This window comes from Stigmatopora argus, chromosome 18, assembly GCF_051989625.1.
Source record: "Stigmatopora argus isolate UIUO_Sarg chromosome 18, RoL_Sarg_1.0, whole genome shotgun sequence".
Classification (NCBI taxonomy): domain Eukaryota; kingdom Metazoa; phylum Chordata; class Actinopteri; order Syngnathiformes; family Syngnathidae; genus Stigmatopora; species Stigmatopora argus.
In genome coordinates, this window is record NC_135404.1 from 4707671 (window position 1) to 4732745 (window position 25075).

Consider the following 25075-nt stretch of genomic DNA (forward strand, 5'->3'; position numbering starts at 1 on the left):
TCGTATGTACCGTTGTTCGTAAGTTGAATGTTCGTAAGTAGGGGAGCGTCTGTATTTGCTCTATTTACACGTCTACATAGAAAAAAATTCTCATTTATTTTACACAAAAACAACCATTTACACTCAATCAGCTTTTCATGCCTGTTTTGGGGATGTGGGAGGAATTAATTTTTAATCTTTAAAAAAAAAAACGGAATATTCAGATTTCTGTTGCCTTCGATGACACAGATCCATAATTTTGGCCATTTCGAAAAATACTTGCAAACAAACGCTTTTGCTTTGCAAAACAATAATAGTTCCTTAATATTCATAACTTAACTTATTAAAATCGAACTATTACGAGGTTAAAATTGAAATATGCAGAGCTGCCAACCACTCCGGAAGTTCAGGAGTTTACCCGGAAATGCAACGCAAACCCCGGGTCTCTGGACAACCTCCCTAAACTCCGAAAATCCCCAAAGATTGTCACTTAATTTAAAAACCATTTCAGAAAAATGTCCAATTTAAATGCCTCGGAATTCACACCATTGCTACGGCTTCCGCCTACTTGATTCAACTGCACTGTAAACCGGAAGAATTTGGTAACAAGAGTGCATTGTGAATCATCCGAGTTACAAGTTCTGACCAATGATTCGTCTTGTGCGACTTTAGCGCATATCGATTTTGCGTGAATCGCATTCTCTCCGGATAAACTCGGGAAATGGGACAAGGGTACTCCTGAAATGGGGTCGACGGAGGTTGCCAGCTCTGAATATGAAATCATAGATTGTACGATTGGATTGGATTGGATTGTATAACTTTATATATGTATAACAAGATTCAAATCGTAAAATTATGAGATTAAAGTCATTTTGTTGCTTATTTTTATATAAAGTAAACCGGCTCTTTTCGTAATGTTAGGTGATTGAAGTAATATTGGGAGGGGAAAAAGTCTTAATATTACGAGATTTTAGTCATTTTCCAGTTTTTATGGTACGTGAACCGGAAGTTGTTTGGTTTCAGGGGCATCAACTTTTGCTGACGTAAAGTTTCTGTAAGCACATTACTTTTTGCGGGATATTGGGAGAAAAAGTCAAAAACAAAAATAAGGTTAAAAAATGTTGGATTAATTATTACAACATCAGTCCAACTGAAAGCTGTTCGAGGTCATCAACTTTGATGACGTTAGATCGGTGTGAAAAAGATAGAATCTGGAATAATTTGGGGGGTATTTAATTCCTGTCAATAAAACTGATGAGAACAACTTTATAATATAGGCGACATAGTTTTAAATGAGAAAATTTTCAGCTAGTGAGATTTTTTCAATGCAAAAAGTGTGCCGCAGTTAAAAAAAATGGGAAACACTGCTCTAGCTTACTGCAGACATGCCAAATTCATAATCGCCTATCCAAGAAAACCAACAGACAGGATCAAATCTTATTGTAGTGGGATATATCAAGAGTACCTTGGTGATCAAATTGGTAGATCCGAATTTACGTATTGACCATCGCTGGTCTAAATGAAGCAATGAGTGGAAAAATGGCAAATAATTGCTGCACTTACATATAGACAAAGGCCTTCCTCTCGCGCCACAAGTTGAGCGCGTGAAGCCGCGCCACCGAACTGAACTGCTGCCGCCAAAGCGCGCCACCGCGCACCACGTCTGACTTGCCGTTGAAGGTCAACAGCTCCCGCTCCGCGTCGTCCCCCACGCCATCGCCCTCGTCATCCGCCGCCTCCTGGTTGAACACGCTGTAATCTGCGGGAAACACGTATAAAAATGTCAAAACCTGATTTCTGTGAAAAAGTAGGATTTTTTTTTGCTATTTGTCCATGACCTGCTTCATCTACTTCCGCCTCAGCCTCCAGCCGCAGAAAGACGTCCTCCAGCGTGGTCATGGAAACGCCATAGTTGAGCATGCATGCGTCAGGTCGAGAATCCAACTCAGAGAACAAAGCTGCCCAAAAATGTTTCCAGTATTATTTTTCATTGTAGCCTAAGGTTTCTACAGTGTAATTGCACAAAAAAGCACAACAACAAATCAGTTTTTTTCCCCTTCCCTCACAGGATGGTATTTTGCAGCCTCTTTCTTGATATCCAAAGTGTGAGCGTGATTTTTTTTCATTGACAATGTCTAATAATGTGGCGTCATCCTTTTACTATGATTTTACAGTGGTACCTCGTTATACGACCGCTCGTCATACAAAATGCCCGTCTTACGGGGGAAATTTCGATCGAATAATTCGCCCGTTATGCGGTCAAAATTTCGTGATGCGACCAAGCCAGGTCTTTTTTGCATATCTTTCGTGTACAACAATATTTACGAGCACGGAACGAATAATTCAGACGAGTTCCTCCTAGGACTAGGAAACGCACAACGCGCATGCAAATAGAGGGCTTTCTGGGTAATGAAGTATACTCATGCACACAACACCCATAGGCAATGGCAACCTTTCTCAGAATAAAACTTCATTACCCACAATCAATACGTGGGAAGCTCAGCTATGTCATTTCCTGTTATTCTTTCTTAGGAAAGGTCCCACGATCGTTCCTTAAAGACTATTTCTCGTTGGCAAGTGGTCGTGCGTTATCCTTTTGTGAGGACATTTGTGTGTATAATTTTGGAAATATTTTGAAGGCAATACAACAGCAAACAGTCCATCGATAGCGAACGTGAGGGCGGAGGCGTGGCAAACAGCCAACCCGAAAAACGAAGGTAACAAAAGATTACAACAAAATTAGAATTCAGTTTTGTGTAAAGTTACATTAAACGTATGTTTGAGTGTCTGTATATATTAATCCAAGTTAATTTAAATTTGTTTGTTCCGTTTACGAGTGCGCTGTCGTGGAAAAAAAACGACCCCCCCCACGCCCCCAAACGTCTCTGTCTCCCGTCGGCAAAATCTGCCCAATTTTAGTTAGATTAAACACATTTTATTTCTATTAAACCACTAGTTATGTGTTACTTTGTTAATAGATGGCGAATTAGAAGAAATAAAACATTTTTCCAATCCAATATCCTGTTTTTGGTGTTTTTTCAGAGGGCTGGAACGAATTAATTTGTTTTCCATTCATTTCAATGGAAAACGTCCGCTCGAGTTATGAGAATCTCGTCATACGAGCTCAGTTCCGGAACGGATTAAGCTCGTATCTCGAGGTACCACTGTACTTTGTCAATCGTACTGAAATATGAGCATTCATAGCCCGATTTACATGAATTTCTATTTTTGTTCAAAATTTTGAGTCGCTTTCTTGTTAAATTTAGGGTACTTTTAGAATACCTAAGTTTGATATTGGGTTACTTCTGGTACATTTTGGGCCATTCCTAAGTTACTTCACTTTGATTTTATAATACTTTCTGTTGATATTCGGCCACTTTCTGATGACTTTGGGACTGTCATGGTTATACTTGCTCCACATTCTGTTTTTTCTGACACTCATTGGCTGACAGGAGGGGTTTTAACTAGTAAATGAAAAGGAACGAATGCTGATTCAAATCATTTTCTACTATTGGCAGAGCTAGACATTCAATTCAGTTGATACAGTTGTGGGTAATGGTGGTGAGGGATCCCCAAAGAGACCGTATTTTTCTGAGTCTTTCTTTATACAGTACTACCTCAACATACGAGTGCCCCGACATACGAGTGCATAGGGGCAATTTGAGATACGAGTAAAATTCCGGGCAAATATTTATCTTGAGATACGAGACAAATTTTGATATACGAGCATACAGCGGATGCGAGAGGCTGCTCATAAGAACATCATGGGCACTGTCTCTCTCCCCGCAACTTCCTCGTGTAATGTCTCTACGAGCACTGGGCGGAGCTTTGCATTTTTTCCAGTGTTTTTTTCCCGATAGTCAGTGCGAATGGTGGAGCTTGTTCCCTAATACGAGAGGAGTACTACTTCCCGGGCAAGTTGGCAAGTGGTGGTGCGTTATCCTATTGTGAGGACATTTGTGTGCATCATTTTCCGAATATTTTGAAGGGAGGACAAAAGCAAACAACCCTCGATAGGTTGGATCTGGAAGTCAGGGTGGATGCGTGGCAAATAGAGCCAAGAAAAGTATCAAAATTTAAAACAAAATTAGAATTAAGTTTAGTGTAAGGTTGGATTAAACTTATTTTTGAGTGTGTCTGCATCGTAATACAAGTTCATTTAAATTTGTTTATGTTATGTGACGAGCGCGTTGCCATGCAAAAAGTGCCCCCCCCGGACCCTCTCTCTCCGTCTCTCTCTCTCACCTCCGCGAAATCCGTCTAATTTTAGTACTATTAAACACATTTCATTACTATTAAACCACTAATTATTTGTTACTTTGTTAATAGATGGCGAATTAGAACAAGCAAAAATGTTTTTCCAATCCAATATCCCGTTTTTGGTGTTTTTCTCAGATGTTTTGAACGAATTAATTTGTTTTTAGTTCATTCCTATGGGAAACGTTCATTTGAGTTACGAGTAAATCGACATAGCAGCTCAGTCCGGGAACAAATTAAGCTCGTATCTCCAGGTACCACTGTACAGTAATCCCTCGAATTTCACGGATAATGTAGACCAGACATGGTTGCCATAATTGAAAAACCACAAAGTAGGAATACTACCACTATTATTTCTACCAAACATACCAGTTTTCGTGTTCATACAATATTAATGAGTCTAAATATTAAATGTTATAGGATAATATGCATATGTAAATACTGTAATTTATTAATATTTATATAGAATGTGTCTATATGTGTAAATAGTAGTACTCAGTACTTAAGTACTCACCTCCGATAAGCTCTTCTCTGCTTAATATGTAGAAGGATGACAGTAGTTAGATTTGACGAATTAGGCTTATTTATGCCTTTTATCTCTTCTACTCTAACATTAACCCTTCCATTTCTAGTGGATTGTACATCTACAACATCGACAATTCACAGTACAAGGATGATAGACCGCCACATGACTATAATTCTAGCATCGTTAATGTCACTGATAGTTAATAAAAAGTAACCTTTAATTTATGTTTGTGGTATCGAAATTTGTATCAGTATCACATACTTTTTTGAGTTATTGGGTTAAAAATGTTAGTATCGTGGCAAATGTTGTTTATACCTGCAAAGTTTTCCCTGCTATCAAAAGGTAATGTGAAGGTGAGCTCCGCCTCCTGCCGCCGAGTCATCCGGGCTTTTGGAACGTGCCGCTGGACCAGTGCGGAAATCTGGCTGGGGTCACAGCGCGGACTGACCGACATCCTGTCGGGTGGAGAACGTATGACGCGATGGCTGAGCTGAACCGAATCGAACTGCTGGGTTACCTGAGATGATAGCCCACGCCGCACTTTGTCTTGAGGAACAAGGACGAGCCGACACATTTAAGGCGTCCCTGAGAGATGACAGCTTTGCGATCTGAGACGACAAGGGCGTTAAGGCCCGCCACACTTTGAACTTTCCATGATATTGTTGAGTTTGCGCACCGGCTAGGATGTCAGCCTCGTCCATGTAATGCGTGCTGAGGACCAGCGCCCGGCCTGCCCGCCGACTCTTCAGGAGGGACCACACCTGGTGGCGTGAGGACGGGTCCATTCCGGCAGTGGGCTCATCCAGTAGTAAGATCTAAAAAAAAAAGAGGCCCCTGAACATTTACAAATTGTTGTCTAGTAAAAAAAAATCCATTTTGAACTGGCCCTACCTAGATCAAGTTGGCTGTCTATCACCGCTAATGGCAGTGAAACATTCTGTAACCTTTTTATAAATATTTTAAATCCAAATATATCAACAAATATTCAAATGAAAATATGAGTTGTATTGAAAAATCAATGCAATTTTTTAACTAATTGGACATCTTCTGTAATTTAAGTATAGAAGACCGAGAGTACAAAAGTGGAATAACATTTAAAATCCAAATATATCAACAAATATTCAAATGAAAATTTGAATTGTATTGAAAAATCAATGCAATTTTAAATCTTGAAATACACTGAACCACATCAATAAATAAATGAAATAATAGAAACCATATTTTCTCGCATATACGCCGTATTTGTCGCAAAAAATGATGACTGAATCAAGGGTACGGCTTATATGCGCACAGGTTAGACTTTACATGCACGAAAGTGCAAGGTGACAAAGACAAAACGCCATAACGCAAGACAATGCGCTCATTTATTTCAAAATAGAGAAAAGCTAAACACATAAAATGCTAAACAAATTTTATTTTGAAGTCTTTGAATGAAATTTAAGAAAGAAATTAACCGTATCTTGCATAAAATGTGAAAAAACTCACTTACTTGTGCCTGCCATTGCTCACTAAGGCACAGCCATCTTACCGTAGTTAAACGTGCCCCGATTGGCCAGACGAGAGTAGCCTCGATACATGTGTTCATAGTGTTTACCATGTCAACACGTCCCAATAGTTGTTAAGGCTGATCGAAGGTCTTGGGGTCGATCAATAAAATATCAGCCTTAATTCCTGCGTAATGTGTGTCTCATGCTATTATTGCACCCAGAGACGTGGTGAAAACTAGACTGCTACGGACACACATCCTCACCTGACTTCCTTTTTGAATTTGTCTACGTGCAGGGAACACCCTTTCGGAATGTGCGATGATTATTTATTAAGATTTTCCCTTCAAATTAACACATTTGTATTCCATAATAAAACCGTGAATATGGAGGTGAAAATTGTGAATCAGGTGGTGGCTTATACGCGAGAAAGCGAGAAGGCGTCTTATATGAGAGAAATTGTCAAATTCAACGATTTTAAGGCAATTTTAAGGGTATGGCTTATACGCGGAGGCGGCTAATATGCGAGAAAATATGGTACATGTTAAAAAGTTGAAATTAATGAATCAATAAATTAAGGCAAATGGAAATAAATGACCTAAAAAAATAAAATGTCAAATAAAAACTGAAACATAAATATTAATAGTAAAAATTATTTATTTAACTGGGTGCCTGCCACTGACACCGATAGCGGACCAGTTAATTTATAGTGGGAGGACTGGCTGCTTTCTGCTTGAAGTCCAATCCATTTGGTCTGGGAGGTGTTAACGAACCAATATCAAAGGTATTTGACGACTAGCACCGTCATTGACACCCATGATTGAATGATGCACTTATCTATTGAATTTATGTACCTTGGGGTCCCCCAGGAAGGCGATGGCTACCGCTAGCTTCCTCTTCTGGCCTCCGCTTAGATTCTTGGCATGAGCCGTCTTGATCTTCTCCAAGTCCAGATCCATCAACACTTTAGACACCTTCGTTGCACAGAGACGGGTCAGCTTAGAAGCAGAGCAAACACACGATGACGAGGCTCGATTCGTTGTGGCCTCATTACCTCGGCGTCAACACAGGCCGGCGGAATGCCCTTGATGGCGGCGAAGATCCACAAGTGTTCCTCCACGCTGAGGACGTCGAAGACGATGTTGAACTGCGGGCAGACGCCAACCAGCCGCTTCAGCTCTGAGCCGCCGGGCATTACCGGCCGGCCGTAAATGGCGGCGCTGCCGGCGCTGGCCGGGCAGATGCCGCACAGGATATTGATCAAAGTGGACTTTCCGGCACCGCTGTGGCCCAGCAACGCCGTGATCTGGCCCTCATAAATGTCCAAGCTCAGGCCTCGCAGCGACTCTGCTCTCTCGTCCTTGGTGACGAACACCTTGCTCACGTTGCTGATGCTGCCGTCGACCACGGATGAACATCGGTCAGGGCCGAAGCCTCGACAATTTCTTTCCGGAAGCAACTCACCGGATGGCCTCTCTGCCGCGAAACTCAGGCGAAATGGGCTCCGCCGACTCGCCCCTGCCGGGAGCGCCGTTTGCCTCCGCATCCGACGGCGAGCTCAAATCCATGTAGCGTTCTGTGCCTTTGGACCAATAGGACGGCTTCAAGAAGTACAACAAGGACCTCCTCATCCCAAACCGGCCTGCAGGAGAAGGGGCCGAGATTTTTCACATCCTTGAATACGGCGGCATTCAAAGTACCCATTTTTGCATCGGAACCAAGCACTCACCTGGCAGAACCATGTCTAAGTAGACGGCTAGCAGCAGGTAGAGAACGATGTCAAGAAGCAGCATAAGTAGCGGCACATAGAGCGGATGAGGCCCGCTAGCCAGTGACCCGAAGGTAGCACCGTCACCTTGAGCCTCTAGATACACCACCTGATGTCACATAGTAAAGTGATAACAATAATGTCATACATCTCTCATACATTCACATCATTTTCCATTAATAAGTAATCTAACGTACGTATAAACCACTGAAAAAAGGACACACCTAAAGCAGGCGTGGGAACAACACGGGATAAACATAAAAAATAAACGAAGGCAGAAGAGAGTGAAGCATCAAGATAGAAATCGAAGTGAAAATAGTGGCTATGTCATCCAGAGCAATATTGTAGTGTACAAAAAACAATGCCTGTGTTTTTATTTTATTTTAATACTAACATAGTACAGTAATGAGTGCCTCGACATACGAGCAATTTGAGATATGAGTGAAATTTTGAGCAAATATTTATCTTGAGATACGAGACAAATTTTGATATGCGGGCATATAGCAGACGCGATAGGCTGCTCATAAGAACATCATAGGCACTGTCTCTCTCCCCGCAACTACTCCCTCGTGTAATCTCTCTACGAGCACTGGCCGGAGCGTAGCATTTTTTTGGTGTTTTTCCCCTGCTAGTCATTGCGAATGGCAGAGCTTGTTCGCTAATACGAGAGGAGTACTACTTCCCGGGCAAGTTGGCAAGTGGTCGTGTGTTATCCTATTGTGAGGACATTTGTGTGCATCATTTTGGGAATATTTTGAAGGGAAGACAAAAGCAAACAACCCTTGATAGGTTGCATCTGAAAGTCAGGGTGGAGGCGGGGCAAATAGAGCCAACACGGGAGAACAAAGGTATCAAAATTTAAAACGAAATTAGAATTAAGTTTAGTGTAAAGTTAGATTAAATTTATTTTTTAGTGTGTCTGCATCGTAATCCAAGTTCATTTAAATTTGTTTATGTTATGTTACGAGCGCGTTGCCGTGCAAAAAGTCGTTCTCTTTATATTTATAAATATATATATTTGTGGTTGACCCTGTTGAATGTAACTAAAGCATGAGTATGCCCTGGTACACCAACAGGCTGAAAAATGATGAGGGGAAAAAAGGGTTCTTTGGTTAGATTTATTTGTAATGTCAATGTTTTGAAAGGGTCTATATGAGTATGCGTGTAAATTTAACCTGAGCAACACCAATGGAGAAAGCAGCAGGGGAGAGGAGGCAGAAGATCCCGACCAGCGGCTGGGGGAAATCCTTCATGAGGACGGTGAAAAGCGACAGGCATCCGAAGACCACGGTCAACATAGAGCCCACCGTGCTGGCCAACTTAGGCTTACTGAACAATGGTGTCAACATGAAGGAGAAGGAGATCTGCAAGCAGGAGGAAAATCTCAATAGGGAGACCGCTTAGCCAACCGACGTCGCGGTTTGGGCCATACGTGCCGCTCACCGAGGAGATCCCATAGAGGAAGATGAGGGAAAAGACCACAGCCAAGTTGCTGTGAGGGAAGAGCGACGTGGAAGTGGCAATGACGGACATCAGGACGGACATGGCTGTCACTAGAACTGCATATAGGAGGGCCCACGACATCCTAGAGTGAAGAAAAAAAATAGTGTAGGGAGGGGGCACTGCATCAAGCATCCCATTATAACTCTACAGTAATCCCTCGAATATTGCTCCTTTTTTTAATTATTTTTTTTGTAAGTTCATAAAAATGTGAAAATCCAAGCTGAAACTCGCAAGCCGAAGCCACGCCCCTGTCCTACGCTTCCTACTAGGATTCAGAACTGAAGTAAAAAATAATTATATATATATATATATATATATATATATATATATATATATATATATATTTTTTTTAATTAAATAGGGGTGACCCTACTACTACATTAACCACGTTAATCGAGGGATCACTGTATTAGGTGGTCGTAGCAGAGTTTCTATTCAGATGCTCCGCCCCTGATGAGTAGTGAACTGCATTGGATAAAACCCAAACAATACTCTATAACGTTATAGTTATCAAACAACACTGACATAAAATGGCTGACAAGTGATGATTTGGCTCTTCGTGCGCTTTTTGCATCTTGTTCTCAACGCACGTATACATCTTGTATATGCATACCTGTCAATCTTTTCCCGTATTTTATACATTTTGGGTTCATTTCAAATTGTGTACAACTTTTGTACGGGAAAAAACATTTTTTAAAAAGTATGGTTTTTTGTTAAACCGATCTAGTTTTACCCATTTCGGCTTTAATCCGTATCGTCTCGGTCACTGGTAGCAGAGAAAACAGCATCGACGATTGCTAATATTTTCATACTTTAAGCATGATGTGCGCACACGCGTCAGTCACGTCCACCTTTTCACCATGTACCGTATTTTCTCGCCTATAAGCCGCACCCTTAAAATTACCTTAAAATCGTTGCATTTTACAATTTCTTGCATATGAGCCGCCTCCTGATTTACAATGTTCACATCCATATTCATGGTTTTAATAGGAGTACAAATGTGTTACTTTGAAGGGAAAATCTTAAGAAAAATCACGACACGTGGTATTTCAGAGATACTGTATGGAATACAGCACATTATTAGGGTCAATATCATAAGGAAGTTAGTAATTCATCCAGTAATGGTTGTTTTCTCACTGCAAAACCAAAAATAACCAACAAATAGTAAATGTTGATTTGCCGATATCTACTGGTGAAAAAGAGTATAGCAACGCTGTAAATCCTGTGCGCATATAAGCCGTACACTGGATTCAGTCATCATTATTTTTAGTGACAAATACGGCTTATGTGCGAGAAAATACAGTAAAAATAGCGCGTCAAGCTGTCAACATCATACAGCGACATCTACAGAATCTTGAATTTAGTGCTTACAAAAGGTTGATGGTACCATGTCCACTTTGGGGAAAATTATAGACTTAGGTGCGCCCTATGTGAGTAATTATGTGCCGGGTGGTGGGTTGAGTTTGTACGGTTTATGATCACTTCTTACCAGAAGGCCGAGTTGTAGAGACCCATCATGGTCATGGTGTCTTTTATCCGCCGTTCCTTTTCGGCCGCCACGTTGACAATGAGGAAGGTGACAAAAGGTGTGAAGGCCAGCACCAGGTAGATGGAAATGAGCGCGTGAGGGAACTTCTCCACCTCCACTGAGGCAGGTCGCCCCATCATCACCACTGTGACATCAAGCTCACTCCAAACAGCACGCTTGGTCTTCATCTGCACACAAATGCAGAGTCCGTGCAGTTTCAGTTTCAAAATATGTTACTCACGGAAACCCTATTAACCTAAAAACTGTCCGGTTAACCAGTGGTGTCAAAACTTTGCAAGACTGCAAGACTTAGAAAAACTATTCTGATTTATTCTTTTTTTTTTAAATATCATTTTGTAATTGTTCATTTTTTATACATTTATAATTATATTCCAATTTAAAAAAGGGGAAACAAAGTAAATATCTTTTTCCCTAAAATAAAATATGGAGCTTATCATGCTGTATTATTTCTTTTGAATTATATATCTATATAATTGTATTATTTAAATATTTTTCTCTAAAATAGAGATTTTATAGATTTTATTCACTCATTTATTTTCCAGACCACTAATCCTCAGGGTTCGCGGGGGTTGCTGGAGCCTATCCCAGTTGACTGGGGGGACACCCTCTATTAGTGACCAACAGATCACAGGGCACAAGACCGAGAACCATTCACGCTCACACCCATACCTAAGTGAAATTTTCAATCAGCCTAGCCTGCATGTTTTTGGGATGTGGGAGGAAACCGGAATACCTAGAGAAAACCCACACAACCCTGGGTCAGATGTGTAAACTCCACAGTGAGGACCAACCTGGAATAGAAAGAAACTATACTCTTTGTTTAAAAAAAATTCATCTCATCTCATTTTCTCAAGCGCTTTATCCTCATTAGGGTTCCGGGGGGTGCTGGAGCCTATCCCAGCTGACTTCAGACCAGAGGCGGGGGACACCCTGAATCGGTGGCCAGCCAATCGCAGGGCACGAGGGGACGGACAACCATTCACGCTCAGACTCATACCAAGGGGCAATTTAGAGTGCCCAATCAGCCTACCATGCATGTTTTTGGAATGTGGGAGGAAACTGCAGTACCCAGAGGAAGCCCACGCAGGCCCAGGGAGAACATTCAAACTCCACACAGGTGGACCGACTTGGATTTGAACCCAGGACCCAAGAGCTGTGAGGCCGATGCGCTAATCACTCGCTTCACCAGGCCGCAATAAAAATATAAAAACAGCAAAATATTAAAAAACTGAAAATATTCTTTCCATCTTTATATAAAAAGAATTCAATATTCCGATTCATTGTATTATTAAAAACTACATATTCACTTTTTCTTTGTTTTAACAAAGAAAATCAACAGCAAATATTTTCTTTTTTTTGTTAAAAAAACAAAAAACAACAACAACAAAATACGATAAATGAACATTCACTGCTAGCCCAACTAAAATTAAAATCTATTGCCCCTAACATACATAGCACACCTGGACAATGGTGAAAATCAACAGCAAATACTTTCTCTTTTTGTTTTGTTTTGTTTAAAAAACAAAAAAAACGATAAATGAACATTCACTGCTAGCCCCCTAAAAAAAAATCTATTGCCTTTAACATAGCACACCTGGACAATGGCAAAAATCAACAGCAAATATTTTCTTTTTTTGTTTTGTTTTGTTTAAAAAAACAAAACAAAAAAACGATAAATGAACATTCACTGCTAGCCCACCTAAAAAAATCTATTGCCTTTAACATAGCACACCTGGACAATGGCAAAAATCAACAGCAATATATATATATTTTTTTTTAAACAAAAATAACACAAAAAAACGATACATGAATTGCCTCTATCATAGCGCACCTGGACAATGGCGGCGTCGATCAGCAACTGGAGGCGGACGAATCCCGAGTACCAGTAATTGGCAGCTCGGCAGTTGGCAAAGCCACCTGGGCAGGTAACTGTGAAAGGAAAATCCAAGCCCAGGTAAACGCCAAACGACAATCTTGCTATTTGCGCGCCGAGACCTATACCGCTGGATTCTGTGAAATCACTCGGATGCGGCAACCGATCATAAGGGAAGCGCAGGCTGTACGAGGTGGCTGAAGCATCGTTGAACACCACGCCCACGAAGCTGGACGGCTGGTAGAGGCTGGCATTCTCCAGCTCCTCTTCGCTGCCGAACACCTCCAAACCGTCACGGAGGTCTGTCAAAAGCACAAATGGGAACATGAGTCAGTCAAAACAAATCGTGACAGGACGTTTGGTCCCCGGACGTTTGGTCGACTGGACGTTTGGTAGAACGGACGTTTAGTAGAACGGACGTTTGGTAGAACAGACGTTTGGTAGAACGGACGTTTGGTCGCCGGGTTCGCTCGCTGTCAAATTATGACAGAGAGTTTACTGTTGATATTTTGATATTAGATATTTAGATATTAAACTCACTCACTCTCTTTCTCTCTCATGATTATAATTTTGAGAGCTGGTTTCAACAGTAACAACCCGGCGACCAAACGTCCGTTCTACCAAACGTCCGTTCTACCAAACGTCCGGTCGACCAAACGTCCGGTCGACCAAACGTCCGGTCGACCAAACGTCCGGTCGACCAAACGTCCGGTCGACCAAACGTCCGGTCGACCAAACGTCCGGTCGACCAAACGTCCGGTCGACCAAACGTCCGGTCGACCAAACGTCCGGTCGACCAAACGTCCGGTCGACCAAACGTCCGGTCGACCAAACGTCCGGTCGACCAAACGTCCGGTCGACCAAACGTCCGGTCGACCAAACGTCCGGTCGACCAAACGTCCGGTCGACCAAACGTCCGGGGACCAAACGTCCGGGGACCAAAAGTCCGGGGACCAAATATCCGAGGACCAAACGTCTTTCGACGAAATGTCCGAGTACCAAAACAAATGCATGCACGTGGCAAGCTGTGGCTTACGCATCTCCTGGGCGACTTCTTCCATTATGCGGTTGGTGACATTGGTGGCGGGCGCGTAGCCGAGACCCCTGAAGACCGCCACTTCGTCCTTATCACACTCGACCGTGGCCTCGCCGGCGTAGGACATGTGTGGATTGTGAGTGCTGATGAGGACCAACAGAGCCAGCAGAAGCAGTGGCAAAATCAATTCCTGAAAATGAAAATAAGACAAAGGGGCTTTTGGTGAACACAGACTTTTAAAATAAAAGCCCGAAATGTCATTTTCATTTTTTTTCTTTTTTTAAGTCTTACATTATGAGTCATAACATACATATTTCCTTTTTACGTTGAAAAATCGAAAAAGTATTTTGTCTGGTTTCTGGTTTAAAAAAACACAAACTAATGATCAAATATAATAAAATCCCTTAATAAGTACCGTATTTTCACGCCTATTTGGCGCATCGTTTCTTACGCCGCAGTGTCAGTAACGAGTGCTATTTCTGTATTTTAGACACAAAAAGCACGCACCATTTCATTAGACGCATATATATTATATATTTCATATGGATTAAGATCGAAACGCAATAGCGCTGGCTACCAGAAGCAGCTTATTTCCGGGTTTCAGTGCGCAGTGACTGCTGGGAAATATAGTTCTTGGGCGCTACAACCACACGCTAAAAACACGCTTTAAAAAGGCAACGGAAGCAAAATGAGTTCGGTAGTGCTTTATTTGGACATTTTACAATTTACTCAGTCATCATCACCTTCAAATCCCTCAAACTCCTCATCTTCTGTGTCAGAATTAAGCAATTGCCCGAACGAGCCTCCCCCTCTCTTCATTTTCAGAGTCACCGTAATTTCCATGTGGCTCCTTAGAAATTATGCCGGCTTTGGCAAAAGCTCGAACAACCGTGCAAGCAGACACGTTCGCCCAGGCGGCAACCATCCATTGACAAATCGTAGCGTAAGAAGCCCGGCGCTGCCTGCCACTTTTCGTGAAGCTGTGTTCGCCAGCTATCATCCACTGCTGCCACGCCGCTCGTAACTTTGATTTGAAAGCCCGGTTGATGCCGATGTCCAGCGGCTGTAATTCTTTGGTCAAGCCTCCGGGAATGACAGCAAGCTCTGAGTTCATTTTCATGATCTGGTGTTTAACTGTTGCCGTGAGATGAGCACGCATGGAGTCGCAAATCAAAACAGACGGCGAGCTGTGAAAAAATCCATCTGGTCGCTTGACATAAATGTCACGTAACCATTCTCGCATTTTCTCCTCATCCATCCAGCCTTTTGGATTCACCTTCACGATGACGCCGGCTGGAAACTTTTCTTTAGGCAGAGTCTTTCGCTTGAAGATCACCATTGGTGGTAGCTTCTGCCCATTAGCATGGCAAGCGAGAACGACAGTAAAAGCCGACTTCTCGTGCCCCGTTGTTCGTATCGCCACCGTGCTGGTCCCCTTTCTCTCGACAGTGTGGTTCATCGGGATGTCAAAAGTCAGCGGCACCTCGTCCATGTTGGTAATGTGGTTTGGCTGTATAAGTTTGTGGGCAATCAGCTTGGCGCAGTAGGTGCGGAAAGCGGCTAGCTTGTCAATGTAGTCCGCCGGGAGTTGCTGCGCCACGGTTGTCCTCACTCTGATCGCCAGATGATGCCGTTTCATAAAACGAAAGCACCACGACGGTCCTCCTCGTCGGCGTCGCTCGTCGGCCGCCGCTCGGCGCCCCTCGGCGCCGCTCGGCGCCGCTTGGCGCTCACAAAGGGCGCTCTGCTTTATAAGGCGCCCTGTCTATTTTGGAGATTTTTTTTTACTTTTTTTTACTTTTATGCGCGCCTTATAGGCCTGAAAATACGGTATATCATTTTAGATATAAAGGCTTATTTTGAGACCATTTTTACTTGGTGAAGTGGTTAGCGCGTCGGCCTCACAGCTATGGGGTCGAGGGTTAGATCCCACGCCGGTCCTCACAGTGTGGAGTTTGCATGTTCTCCGCAGGCTTGCGTGGGTTTACTCCGGGTACTCCGAATTACTTCCACATTCCAAAAACATGTATGGTAGGCCCCCTAGATATGAATGTGAGCATGTATGGTTGTCCATCTCCTTGTGCCCTGCAATCGGTAGGCCACCAATTCAGGGTGTCCCCCACCTGATGCCGATACTTGGCTGGGATGGGCTCCAGCACCCCCCCCCCCCTTCCGATCCTTGTGAGGATAAGCAGTTCGAAATATGAAGGAACTTTATTTGGTCCAATTGATAGATTTTTTTTGTCCCGTTATACAAAGTGATGATGGACTACCTGAAATACTCACGTTTAATTGGCAAAACATTTCCGGAATTCAAAAACGGCGGCTCATGGCAATTTGATTTTCCTTGTTAAACAGGATTTTTTTCTGCTAGAATGTATATGATCAAAAAGATTACAATTTCGATACCTGCAAGCTCTGCTGTTTGGTCCTCCACTTGATGAGTAGGTTTTTGTGGAGCAGAACTCGGGTTTGCTGCCACACAGCAGCATCACTACCAGTCCTGGCAGGTTTGGCGTCCGCGTGCATGATAGCGGAGCTCGTCGGACCGCTGCTGGCCTCCGCTGGAAAACAGACACATGAGGAGACAAAGGTATGCACACTTGAACTCATTGCTGGCCACGGATGTCCAATCCATTTTGAGTGGGGGATTTTAAATTGGACGTCTATAGCCGCCAATGGTAGTAATACATGATCATTCAATACCGGCCATCCCAGTTGAAAAGGATTTGATGTCTATCACTGTCAATGGTGGTGAATAAGCTAAAGAGGTATATAAGGAGAACACGTAAACGCACAACAAAGACACACACACACACACACAGGACCGTCGTTCACACACATCCATACACACACTGGATAGTCGTTCTCACACACACACACGCAGGACAGTCGTTCACACACACACACACACACAGGACAGTCGCTCACACACACACAAACACAGGACAGTCGTTCACACACACACACACACAAACACACAGGACAGTCGTTCACACACACACACACAGGACAGTCGTTCACACACACAGGACAGTCGTTCACACACACACACACACAGGACAGTCGTTCACACACACACACACACACACAGGACAGTCGTTCACTCACACACACACACACACACACACAGGACAGTCGTTCACACACACACACACACACACAAACACAGGACAGTCGTTCACACACACACACACACACACAAACACAGGACAGTCGTTCACACAAACACACAGGACAGTCGTTCACACACACACACACACACACAAACACACAGGACAGTCGTTCACACACACACACAGGACAGTCGTTCTCACACACACACACACACACACACACACACACACACAGGACAGTCGTTCACACACAACACACATCAACGCAGACAGCATACAGAAAAGCTTGCGCACACACAGCACACACAACACACATCAACGCAGACAGCACACAGAAAAGCTTGCACACACAACACACTGACAAGTTACAAGCATCCATGCACACCCACAAACACAATGGCAAACAGCTAGCCTTGGAATAACAAAAAGACGCACGTGAAAACACCCAGCAAAAAAGAAGTGTGCGTTAAACACCATTAGAACACTGGAGAATAAGACTCACTCACGTTTTTAAATTAATGATGAAGACATTCAGGCGAGGTAGGGTCTCTTTTTGTTATGTCTCGTCCACATATCGTTGACTCTCACTTCCTGTTTTCCCCCTAACAAAATGTGATCTCCACCAATGAGAGCTCATCGTTGTGTGAACGCTTGCATCAATCGTTTGAAAACACTCTTAAACGTGAAAAACATCACGTAAATCACACAAGAAAGCACGAATTTTACGTAACAATAAAGTAGAGTACTTTCAATTGTTTAAAAAAATGCTTTCCTATCTCAAAAGGTTGTCCACGTTTATGCAAATTTACGTTTCTTTTTCCGTGACGGCGACCAATCGTAGCTCGTCGATTTACAATTGACAACTCCTTTCGCCAATCGTCTTAAAAGTGAAACCAGAACTGTCATTGTACGAGATACAAAACTATTTAATTTCATGAAAATACGCCGCAGTATTTTTTTTTAAATCACATTTTGTGAAATGACAGAGTTTTTTGTTGTTGTTGCGTGATTGAATGCAAAATAACCACATTTACATTTGAAAAAGACATTTTTACAACAAATAACAGTGGAATCGACACATGCGGTTAGAGCAAATGTATTTTTATTTTTTAGTCTGAGTAATTGAAATATACATGTCCTACAAAAATGTTTTTGCTTCACAAACATGAAAAAAATAGTAACCCAAGTAACATATTTCACAAAAACATAACTGTGAATGTATTAAATCCCGTGAAGCATCATGTTTCAGTGCCATCGTCCAATCGATTTGACATGGAAAAGCAACCGATTCGACCTCTTTGCTGTCAACAGCAGCCAATGGGGAAACAAACTGAAAGGTCCACACTTGCAAAGGAATGCCTTTAAAAAGTCAATGTGTGATCCTCCTGGATATCTTTAAACTGTAGGAAGCTGTGGAGCCCCGGGGGTACAGGGAGCCTTTGCACGACATACGAACTCAAAACCAAGTCCGGTCTCGTCATCGCCCTGAGCTGCAGCCGGCAGAGGTGCGAGAGGTCTGGGATGAAATCTATAAAGAAGATACTGTTCAAAACCAAACTACACTGTGGCAATGGAAAAAAAATCATCATTTCAACACAAATAATAAAAACAAATGTCTACCAAATTGCGGGAGCGGTTGCCAAGTCTCCCCTGCTTGTCTTTGGGACAAAATGGCTTTGGAGGAAGACAAAATGGTTGACCAGTTGACAAACTGGAGCAGGAAGTTGACGACGCTGCTGTCAACATTTTTTAATCTGGGGAAAAAAACGATAAATGGCAATACATGTCCAACCCATTTCAACTGAGGTTATGCTTAAAACTGATTGGACGTTTAATGCTGTAAATGGCAGTCAGAGTTAAACAAGCAAAATAGCACAATACGGTGGTACCTCGAGATACGAGCTTAATGCATTCCGGGACTGAGCTCGTATGTCGAGTTTCTCGTAACTCAAACGAACGTTTCCCATAGAAATGAACTCAAAACAAATTAATTTGTTCCAACCCTCTGAAAAAACACCCAAAACAGGATATTGGATTGGAAAAACATTTTTATTTGTTCTAATTCGCCATCTATTGACAAAGTAACAAATAAGTAGTGGTTTAATTGTACTAAAATGTGTTTAATAGTACTAAAATTAGACAGATTTTGTGGAGGGCAGAGGAGGGGGGACTTTTTGCATGGCAACGCGCTCGTAACAGAACATAAACAACATTAAATGAACCTGTATTACGATGCAGACACTCAAAAATAAGTTTAATCTAATCTTACACTAAACTTAATTCTAATTTTGTTTTAAATTTTTTGATACCTTTCTTCTCCCGGGGTTGGCTCTATTTGCCCTGTCTCCACCCTGACTTTCAGATGCAACCTATTGAGGGGTGTTTGCGAAAATATTCCCACAATGATGCACACAAATGTCCTCACAATAGGATAACGCACGACCACTTGCCAACAAGTAATAGTATATACGCCATTCGCACTGACTAACGGGAAAAAAAACACTGAAAAAAATGCAATACTCCGCCCAGTGCTCGTAGAGACAGTACACGAGGGAGTTGCGACCAGAAAGACATTACACGAGGGAGTTGGGACCAGAAAGACAGTGCCCATGATGTTCTTATGAGCAGCCTCCCGCGTCCATGGTCTGCTCGTATATCAAAAGTTGTCTCATATCTCAAGATAGATATTTGCTCAAAATTTTACTCGTATCTCAAATTGCTCGTACGTCGGGGCACGCGTATGTCGAGGTACCACTGTATAGTCCAAGTGAAGGCTATCCTCTACTAGTTTGTCGTACAACAGAGCAGTCACATGGTTCGTCGTTCTCTACAGAATGAATGAATGCATTGTAGCCAATTTAGTCATTTTGATAGTAGGCTAATATAGCTAATACATACAGCTTTATTATGAGAATTATATACGTTTTTTTTCTGCTGCTCCAGACATTTGTTTTTTTTGTCCAATATGGCTCTTTCAACATTTTGGGTTGCCAACCCCTGAGTAAACTGCGGGCAATAATAATTCTGTCCTTCTACAGACAAATTCCTAGCCTAAAGGAGCCTGGCTAACTACTAAATATAATTCCACAATTAATGATCCAGTTCTGATAATAAAAAACAATCCGGCTCGATAGAAATTGGCTTCCAATACATAGCGAAAAAGTTTCAAGATGATCAGTTCACAAACAATGGAAGAGAACGATTTCAAAGTTAAGGTTCACAAGAAACCTGAGTAGCAATTTAACAGGGTATCAGCTTTCAAAAATAAGAAATAGACCCGATTATTTCTGCAATTTGTTATATAAAAACACATTAGCTGACTCACTTCCATCCTTTTTGACCAATCATCAATGAATCATTCATTGATTCATTTCTAAATGTGTTTTTATGCACATTCCTTGAAATAATGTCCACATTTTGACAAAAAATTGGATCCAGTTCTTTATTAAATCCTATAAAATAATAGTGAGGTGCAAGCTACTTACATGTTGTCGTGCAGCATGAGATGAGTCTCGAGTCCAGCCCTGAGGAGAGGTGGCAGCCAGTTTCCGGCAAACACCGGTAGCTCCAAACACATCACGTACATGTCGTGGAACTCATTCAGCCTCAACGCCGTCTTTCTCCCGTCGGTTAAGGGGTCGTCGCTTGGAAAACGCGGAGGGTACAGCCACCTGCCGCCGGGCGAGCAGGTTATTTTCTTTAACAGGGTCTCTTTGACCCGACAGCGCTTTAAACTTGCTCACCTGTGTTCCAGAACCAGCTGGAGTAGGCTGGGTCTTGTCAGAACCACTCTCCACTCTTCCTTGGTCAGAGTCGCTCCCGCCGCCAGCAGCATCCCCGCCGGCTCCGAGCTGTAAAAAAACAAGTCACAAGTCTTCGATACCTGACGTTTTTAGTATTCCTGATTTTGTTGTTGTTGTTGTTGCAAGATTTGTCATGTAATTGACCCCGGAATTGGCATTGAATTCCTCTTTCAAGTACTCCTTTTAAAAGGTCTTAACTTATTGGCTGCGACTGACTGTACAGTAATCTCCAGGACACCCTGGCCACCCGATCTCAGGGCACGAGGAAACGGACAACCATGCACACACACCCATACCTAGGGGCAATTTAGCGTGTCCAATCAGCCTACCATGCATGTTTTTGGAATGTGAGAGGAAACCGGAGTACCCGGAGGAAACCCACGCAGGCCCGGGGAGAACATGCACACAGGTGGACGTGACCAGGATTTGAACCCAGGACCCCAGAGCTGTGAGGCCGACGCGCTAACCACTAGCGCCACCGGGCCACCCCATCAAATATTCCTGATTTCTAAAACCCGATTTATATGCAAATTGGAGTCAGCTAATTGCAAAAATGATGATGGCAGTCCTAGTTGAAATGTATAGGGAGGGGATGGGACGCAAGGCTACCTGGAGCTGTGCTTCAAGGCGAAGTAGAGTGGAGATTGCAGGCCAAAAATTTTGCTGCAGTCCTGCGCGTCGGGGCTGAAGCCCTCAGCAAGGAGGAGCTCAACGCAGTGCACTTGGTGGCCGTGGACGGCCTGGTAGAGCGGGCTCACGTTGCCTTCGCCGCGGTCGCACATGCGCTCGGTCACGGCGACCAGTCGCTTGAGGATGCTGACCGCCGCGAGCAAAATTCAAAAGCAAATTTTAGATGTGGCACGCCAATGCGTAATGGGACGTGCGACAGCCTACTCAAAGTGGCCAAACTGTGCCGCAGCGTGGATGGGAAGATGGGGCCAGTCCTCGCTGCATATCAGGTTGGGGTTTGCGCCGTGTTCCAACAGGGACTCCACGCAGGCCAGGTGACCCTCCTGGGAAGCTAGAAAGAGCGGCGAAGCCAGGTCGCAGGCCTGGGCGTTCACGTTGGCACCTAAGCAGCAAAATGGAAACTGTAAAATAAATCCTTTATCTTTACCTTTTGTACTGCTCTGGACTGGACTGAATTACTTGTTATTTAATGGCAAATGATCTGAATAATAAAAAAAATACCTAAACATTTCTATGGGGTGGATTCACCATTTTTCCCATTTTTTTCCCTTTTTTTCTTCAACTCAATAATTAAACTTGAAACCTTTTAAAGATAAAGAGGGGAATTTTTTTCATCTCCATTTTTTTTTCAAGTTAAAACAAAAGGAATAATAATAGAAATAGACCAAGGGTGTAAAATCGGGTTGTTTTTTTATTTACCTAAAACAATGTTTTTATGAGCTTTTTTTTCTTAGTTAGGGAAAACGTATTTTAATCATTTGTTTTTTATTTCAAAAGGAAACATTTTTTTTAAATTATGTTCAATATTAAAGTGGAAAACAGAAAATATTTTATAGATTTATTTTTAGATTTTACAAAATGATTTTTGAACTAAAACACAAAGGAAAAAAATGATTAAAAATTGCAATTATTGATTTAAAAAGGGAGAAATCAGGAAATATAATAATTTGAATTTTATCCTAAAACAGAAAGTCAGCGCTCATGATTTACTTTCTCGGGCCGCACAAAATGATGCGGCGGGCCAGATTTGGGCCCCGGGCCACCACTTTGATAACGGTGTTGTAGACAATTTGACTTTGACTAACAGATTGAAAAGCATTGCTGTAAACTAACATTAGCCTGAGCTATGCTATCAAGTTTGGAGGGAAAACAAAAACCAAAAGTGCTCCTTCTGACATTGTTCATCTCACCAGCTTTGACGAGGACATCAAGACATTCATTGCGTCCGTACTGCGCCGCCAAAGAGAGCGGCGTGATCTGATAGTCGTCACCCGCCTCCAAGTCAGCCGATCCCATCAAAATACGCACGATGTCTACGTGACCCTACGAGAAGCAAAAATATTTGTTGTTTAGTATTTTTAAAACATATTTAATTTTTCAATCCAACCCATGAGTGAGCGAATCACCCTATAGACAGCTTGATGGAGGCATGTCCAGCGGGAAGCGGTGTGCGGCCTGTTCACGCTGGCACCCTTGTCCACCAGGAACCGCACCACATCCTCGTGGCCGTCATCGACCGCTGCCAGAGCGCAAGTGCGTGATTGTTAATTAGCGTCTCAGACAAACATCGATAACTGACACAAAATGCGTGCATTTTACCTGCGTAGAGCGGACACGAGAGGTCGTTTGTCTGTTTGTCGATGTTGGCTCTGGCTTTGAGGAGCAGACGGACAGCGTGCAGGTGGCCGTGTTTGGCTGCCAAGTAGCAGGCCGACTCACCCTCGTGATTGGTGGAGTTGACTAACGCTTGGAAGCGCCCTGGCGAGCTGGCTACACATGTTGGGAACAACAGTACACGTCCATGATTCTACGAGTGCTCTGAATGGACTGTTTTTGTAGTCTTATTCTCACCAACGATTATTTAAATAATATTTTTTTTATAGACATACAACAACCAAGGATGGCCAAAACAATGGGGCTTGTTGAACTCTCTATGTTCGTGAACGATTGTCCTTGTACCCTGCGATTGGCTGGCCACCAATTCATGGTGTCTCCCACCTGGTGCCTGTCGTTGGCTGGCATAGGCTCCAGCACCCCCGCGACCCTTGAGGATAAGCGGTATGGAAAACGAATGACTGAATAAAATACAATCAGTACACTTGAGAAAAAGTTTAAGGCTAAATGTTTATCTATAATCCTCATAAAGCGTGATTTATGGGTGTGTGAGTGTGTATGTTAAGATTCTCTCGATACGTTTGGCCAAACCGTGCAACGCAGAGAGTTGAAATATTTTATGGTGGCCAGAAACGGCTGTCTGATACTAATAGATGAGGCAAATTTCTTCACATTACCTTCTCTAAGTGTGTAAACTCAATCTTTTATTTGTTAAACACCCATTTTTCAAAAGGGATTATTTTTAATAGGGCAACAATTGTCTTTTGGTTCTAAACAAGCAAGTGGGACCGGCGTTCCAATATATGTAACTATCTCGCCCTTGGGAGGTCAATGTTGTTTTGCCTTGCTTGTTAGCATTAAACAAGTGGATGTCAGACGGGTTGGTTATTTTCACAGCACATTTTAGGGGGCAAGGCGGTTGTCTTTACCCGTCTTAGCGGCCGCGGACAGGATATCCTTGAGGCAGCCCACCCTGCCGGCGGCGGCCGCCTCGTGGGTAGCCGTCCAGCCACGGTTGTCCGCAAGGCTCACGCTGCGACCGAGGCGGATGAGCCGCCTCAGACGCCTCCTTAGCCCCTGGCGAGCCGCGGCAGCCACCGTGGACACAGAGTCTTCGTAGCACTCGGTGAAGTCCATCCCCAGCAGACGCTAGCACAGTCCCACGTGTATTAAATTAAAACCCGAGTAAAGAAAAAAGTTAAGTGGGAGAAACTGTATTCCACGTACCTTAAGAGGAGTTAAAGTGAAGCTATTCCTGAAAGTTGTTAGTGTTGGAACTCAACGCAGGTAGCCCTGATTTGGAGTCATTTGTGTATCTTTTTCTATTCCTTTTTGTCGCTTTGATGCCCGGTGGGGCAGTAGCCACTATCAACGCTGAAATAAATGCAAAAAGAAGAGCATTGACGCTTCTATAAATCACAACAAACTAAACGAATACGACGATGCGTACATAATAAACGAACTGACCGAGTCGCTGTTTTATGACGTCATTCAAGCGGCGCGGAAGTTTATGAAATCGTAATAGTATTACAAGAAAAAATGCAACATTACGAGATTTAAGTCGTTTTTTTACAGCACATGAACCAGAAGTTAGGGTGACACCCCAAAAAAGTTTTCACTTCATTGACTGCTCATTACATGACAGTATGGAATAAGGCTTTGAGGACTTGATTAAAAACAGAAACACGTCTAAGTTTATCGAGCAATGTTAAATGATTCGAGGCCGTGATTCATTTCAAGGCAACTTTCTCAATTGTGGTTCATTGTTTCGAAAAGACTCTATTTCTCTATCCCCATTGACAGGGCCAAAATCGTTGAAAACAAAGAGCAAAGATTCAAAGAATCATAACAAATGACACACAACAGTGTCGCACGCA

General features: G+C 42.8%; 2 protein-coding genes across 3 annotated transcripts in view; both read right to left on the bottom strand.

Moving 5' to 3' along the window:
* The window catches only part of abca5 (ATP-binding cassette, sub-family A (ABC1), member 5), a 34084-nt gene extending 16302 nt beyond the window's left edge, over nt 1–17782 (bottom strand). Inside the window, exons 1-17 of the mRNA XM_077625925.1 lie at nt 17598–17782; nt 16385–16539; nt 13976–14165; nt 13068–13241; nt 12898–12995; nt 11007–11233; nt 9458–9599; nt 9190–9378; nt 7976–8123; nt 7711–7888; nt 7301–7640; nt 7101–7220; nt 5439–5577; nt 5280–5370; nt 5078–5217; nt 1818–1937; nt 1543–1738 (exon numbers count right to left, since the gene is read on the bottom strand). Of these exons, the coding sequence (XP_077482051.1) occupies nt 1543–1738; nt 1818–1937; nt 5078–5217; nt 5280–5370; nt 5439–5577; nt 7101–7220; nt 7301–7640; nt 7711–7888; nt 7976–8123; nt 9190–9378; nt 9458–9599; nt 11007–11233; nt 12898–12995; nt 13068–13241; nt 13976–14165; nt 16385–16504 (2612 nt within the window). The 5' untranslated portion in view covers nt 16505–16539; nt 17598–17782. The remainder of the gene's footprint in view (nt 1–1542; nt 1739–1817; nt 1938–5077; nt 5218–5279; nt 5371–5438; nt 5578–7100; nt 7221–7300; nt 7641–7710; nt 7889–7975; nt 8124–9189; nt 9379–9457; nt 9600–11006; nt 11234–12897; nt 12996–13067; nt 13242–13975; nt 14166–16384; nt 16540–17597) is intronic.
* A 394-nt stretch (nt 17783–18176) lies between these two features.
* asb3 (ankyrin repeat and SOCS box containing 3) lies at nt 18177–25073 on the bottom strand. 2 transcript variants are annotated; one of them, XM_077625930.1, is made up of 12 exons: nt 24649–25073; nt 24426–24572; nt 24128–24347; nt 23184–23354; nt 22991–23103; nt 22775–22907; nt 21789–21966; nt 21504–21710; nt 20835–20942; nt 20577–20762; nt 18712–18845; nt 18177–18619 (listed from the first exon to the last, which is right to left on the bottom strand). In XM_077625930.1, the coding sequence occupies exons 3-12, from the start codon at nt 24333–24335 to the stop codon at nt 18453–18455; spliced, it is 1605 nt and encodes a 534-aa protein (XP_077482056.1). In that variant the 5' UTR covers nt 24336–24347; nt 24426–24572; nt 24649–25073; the 3' UTR covers nt 18177–18452. The 2 variants fall into 2 exon arrangements, with proteins under 2 accessions (XP_077482056.1, XP_077482055.1); XM_077625929.1 differs by having other exon boundaries at nt 24426–25073.
* Between the last annotated feature and the right edge of the window lie 2 nt (nt 25074–25075).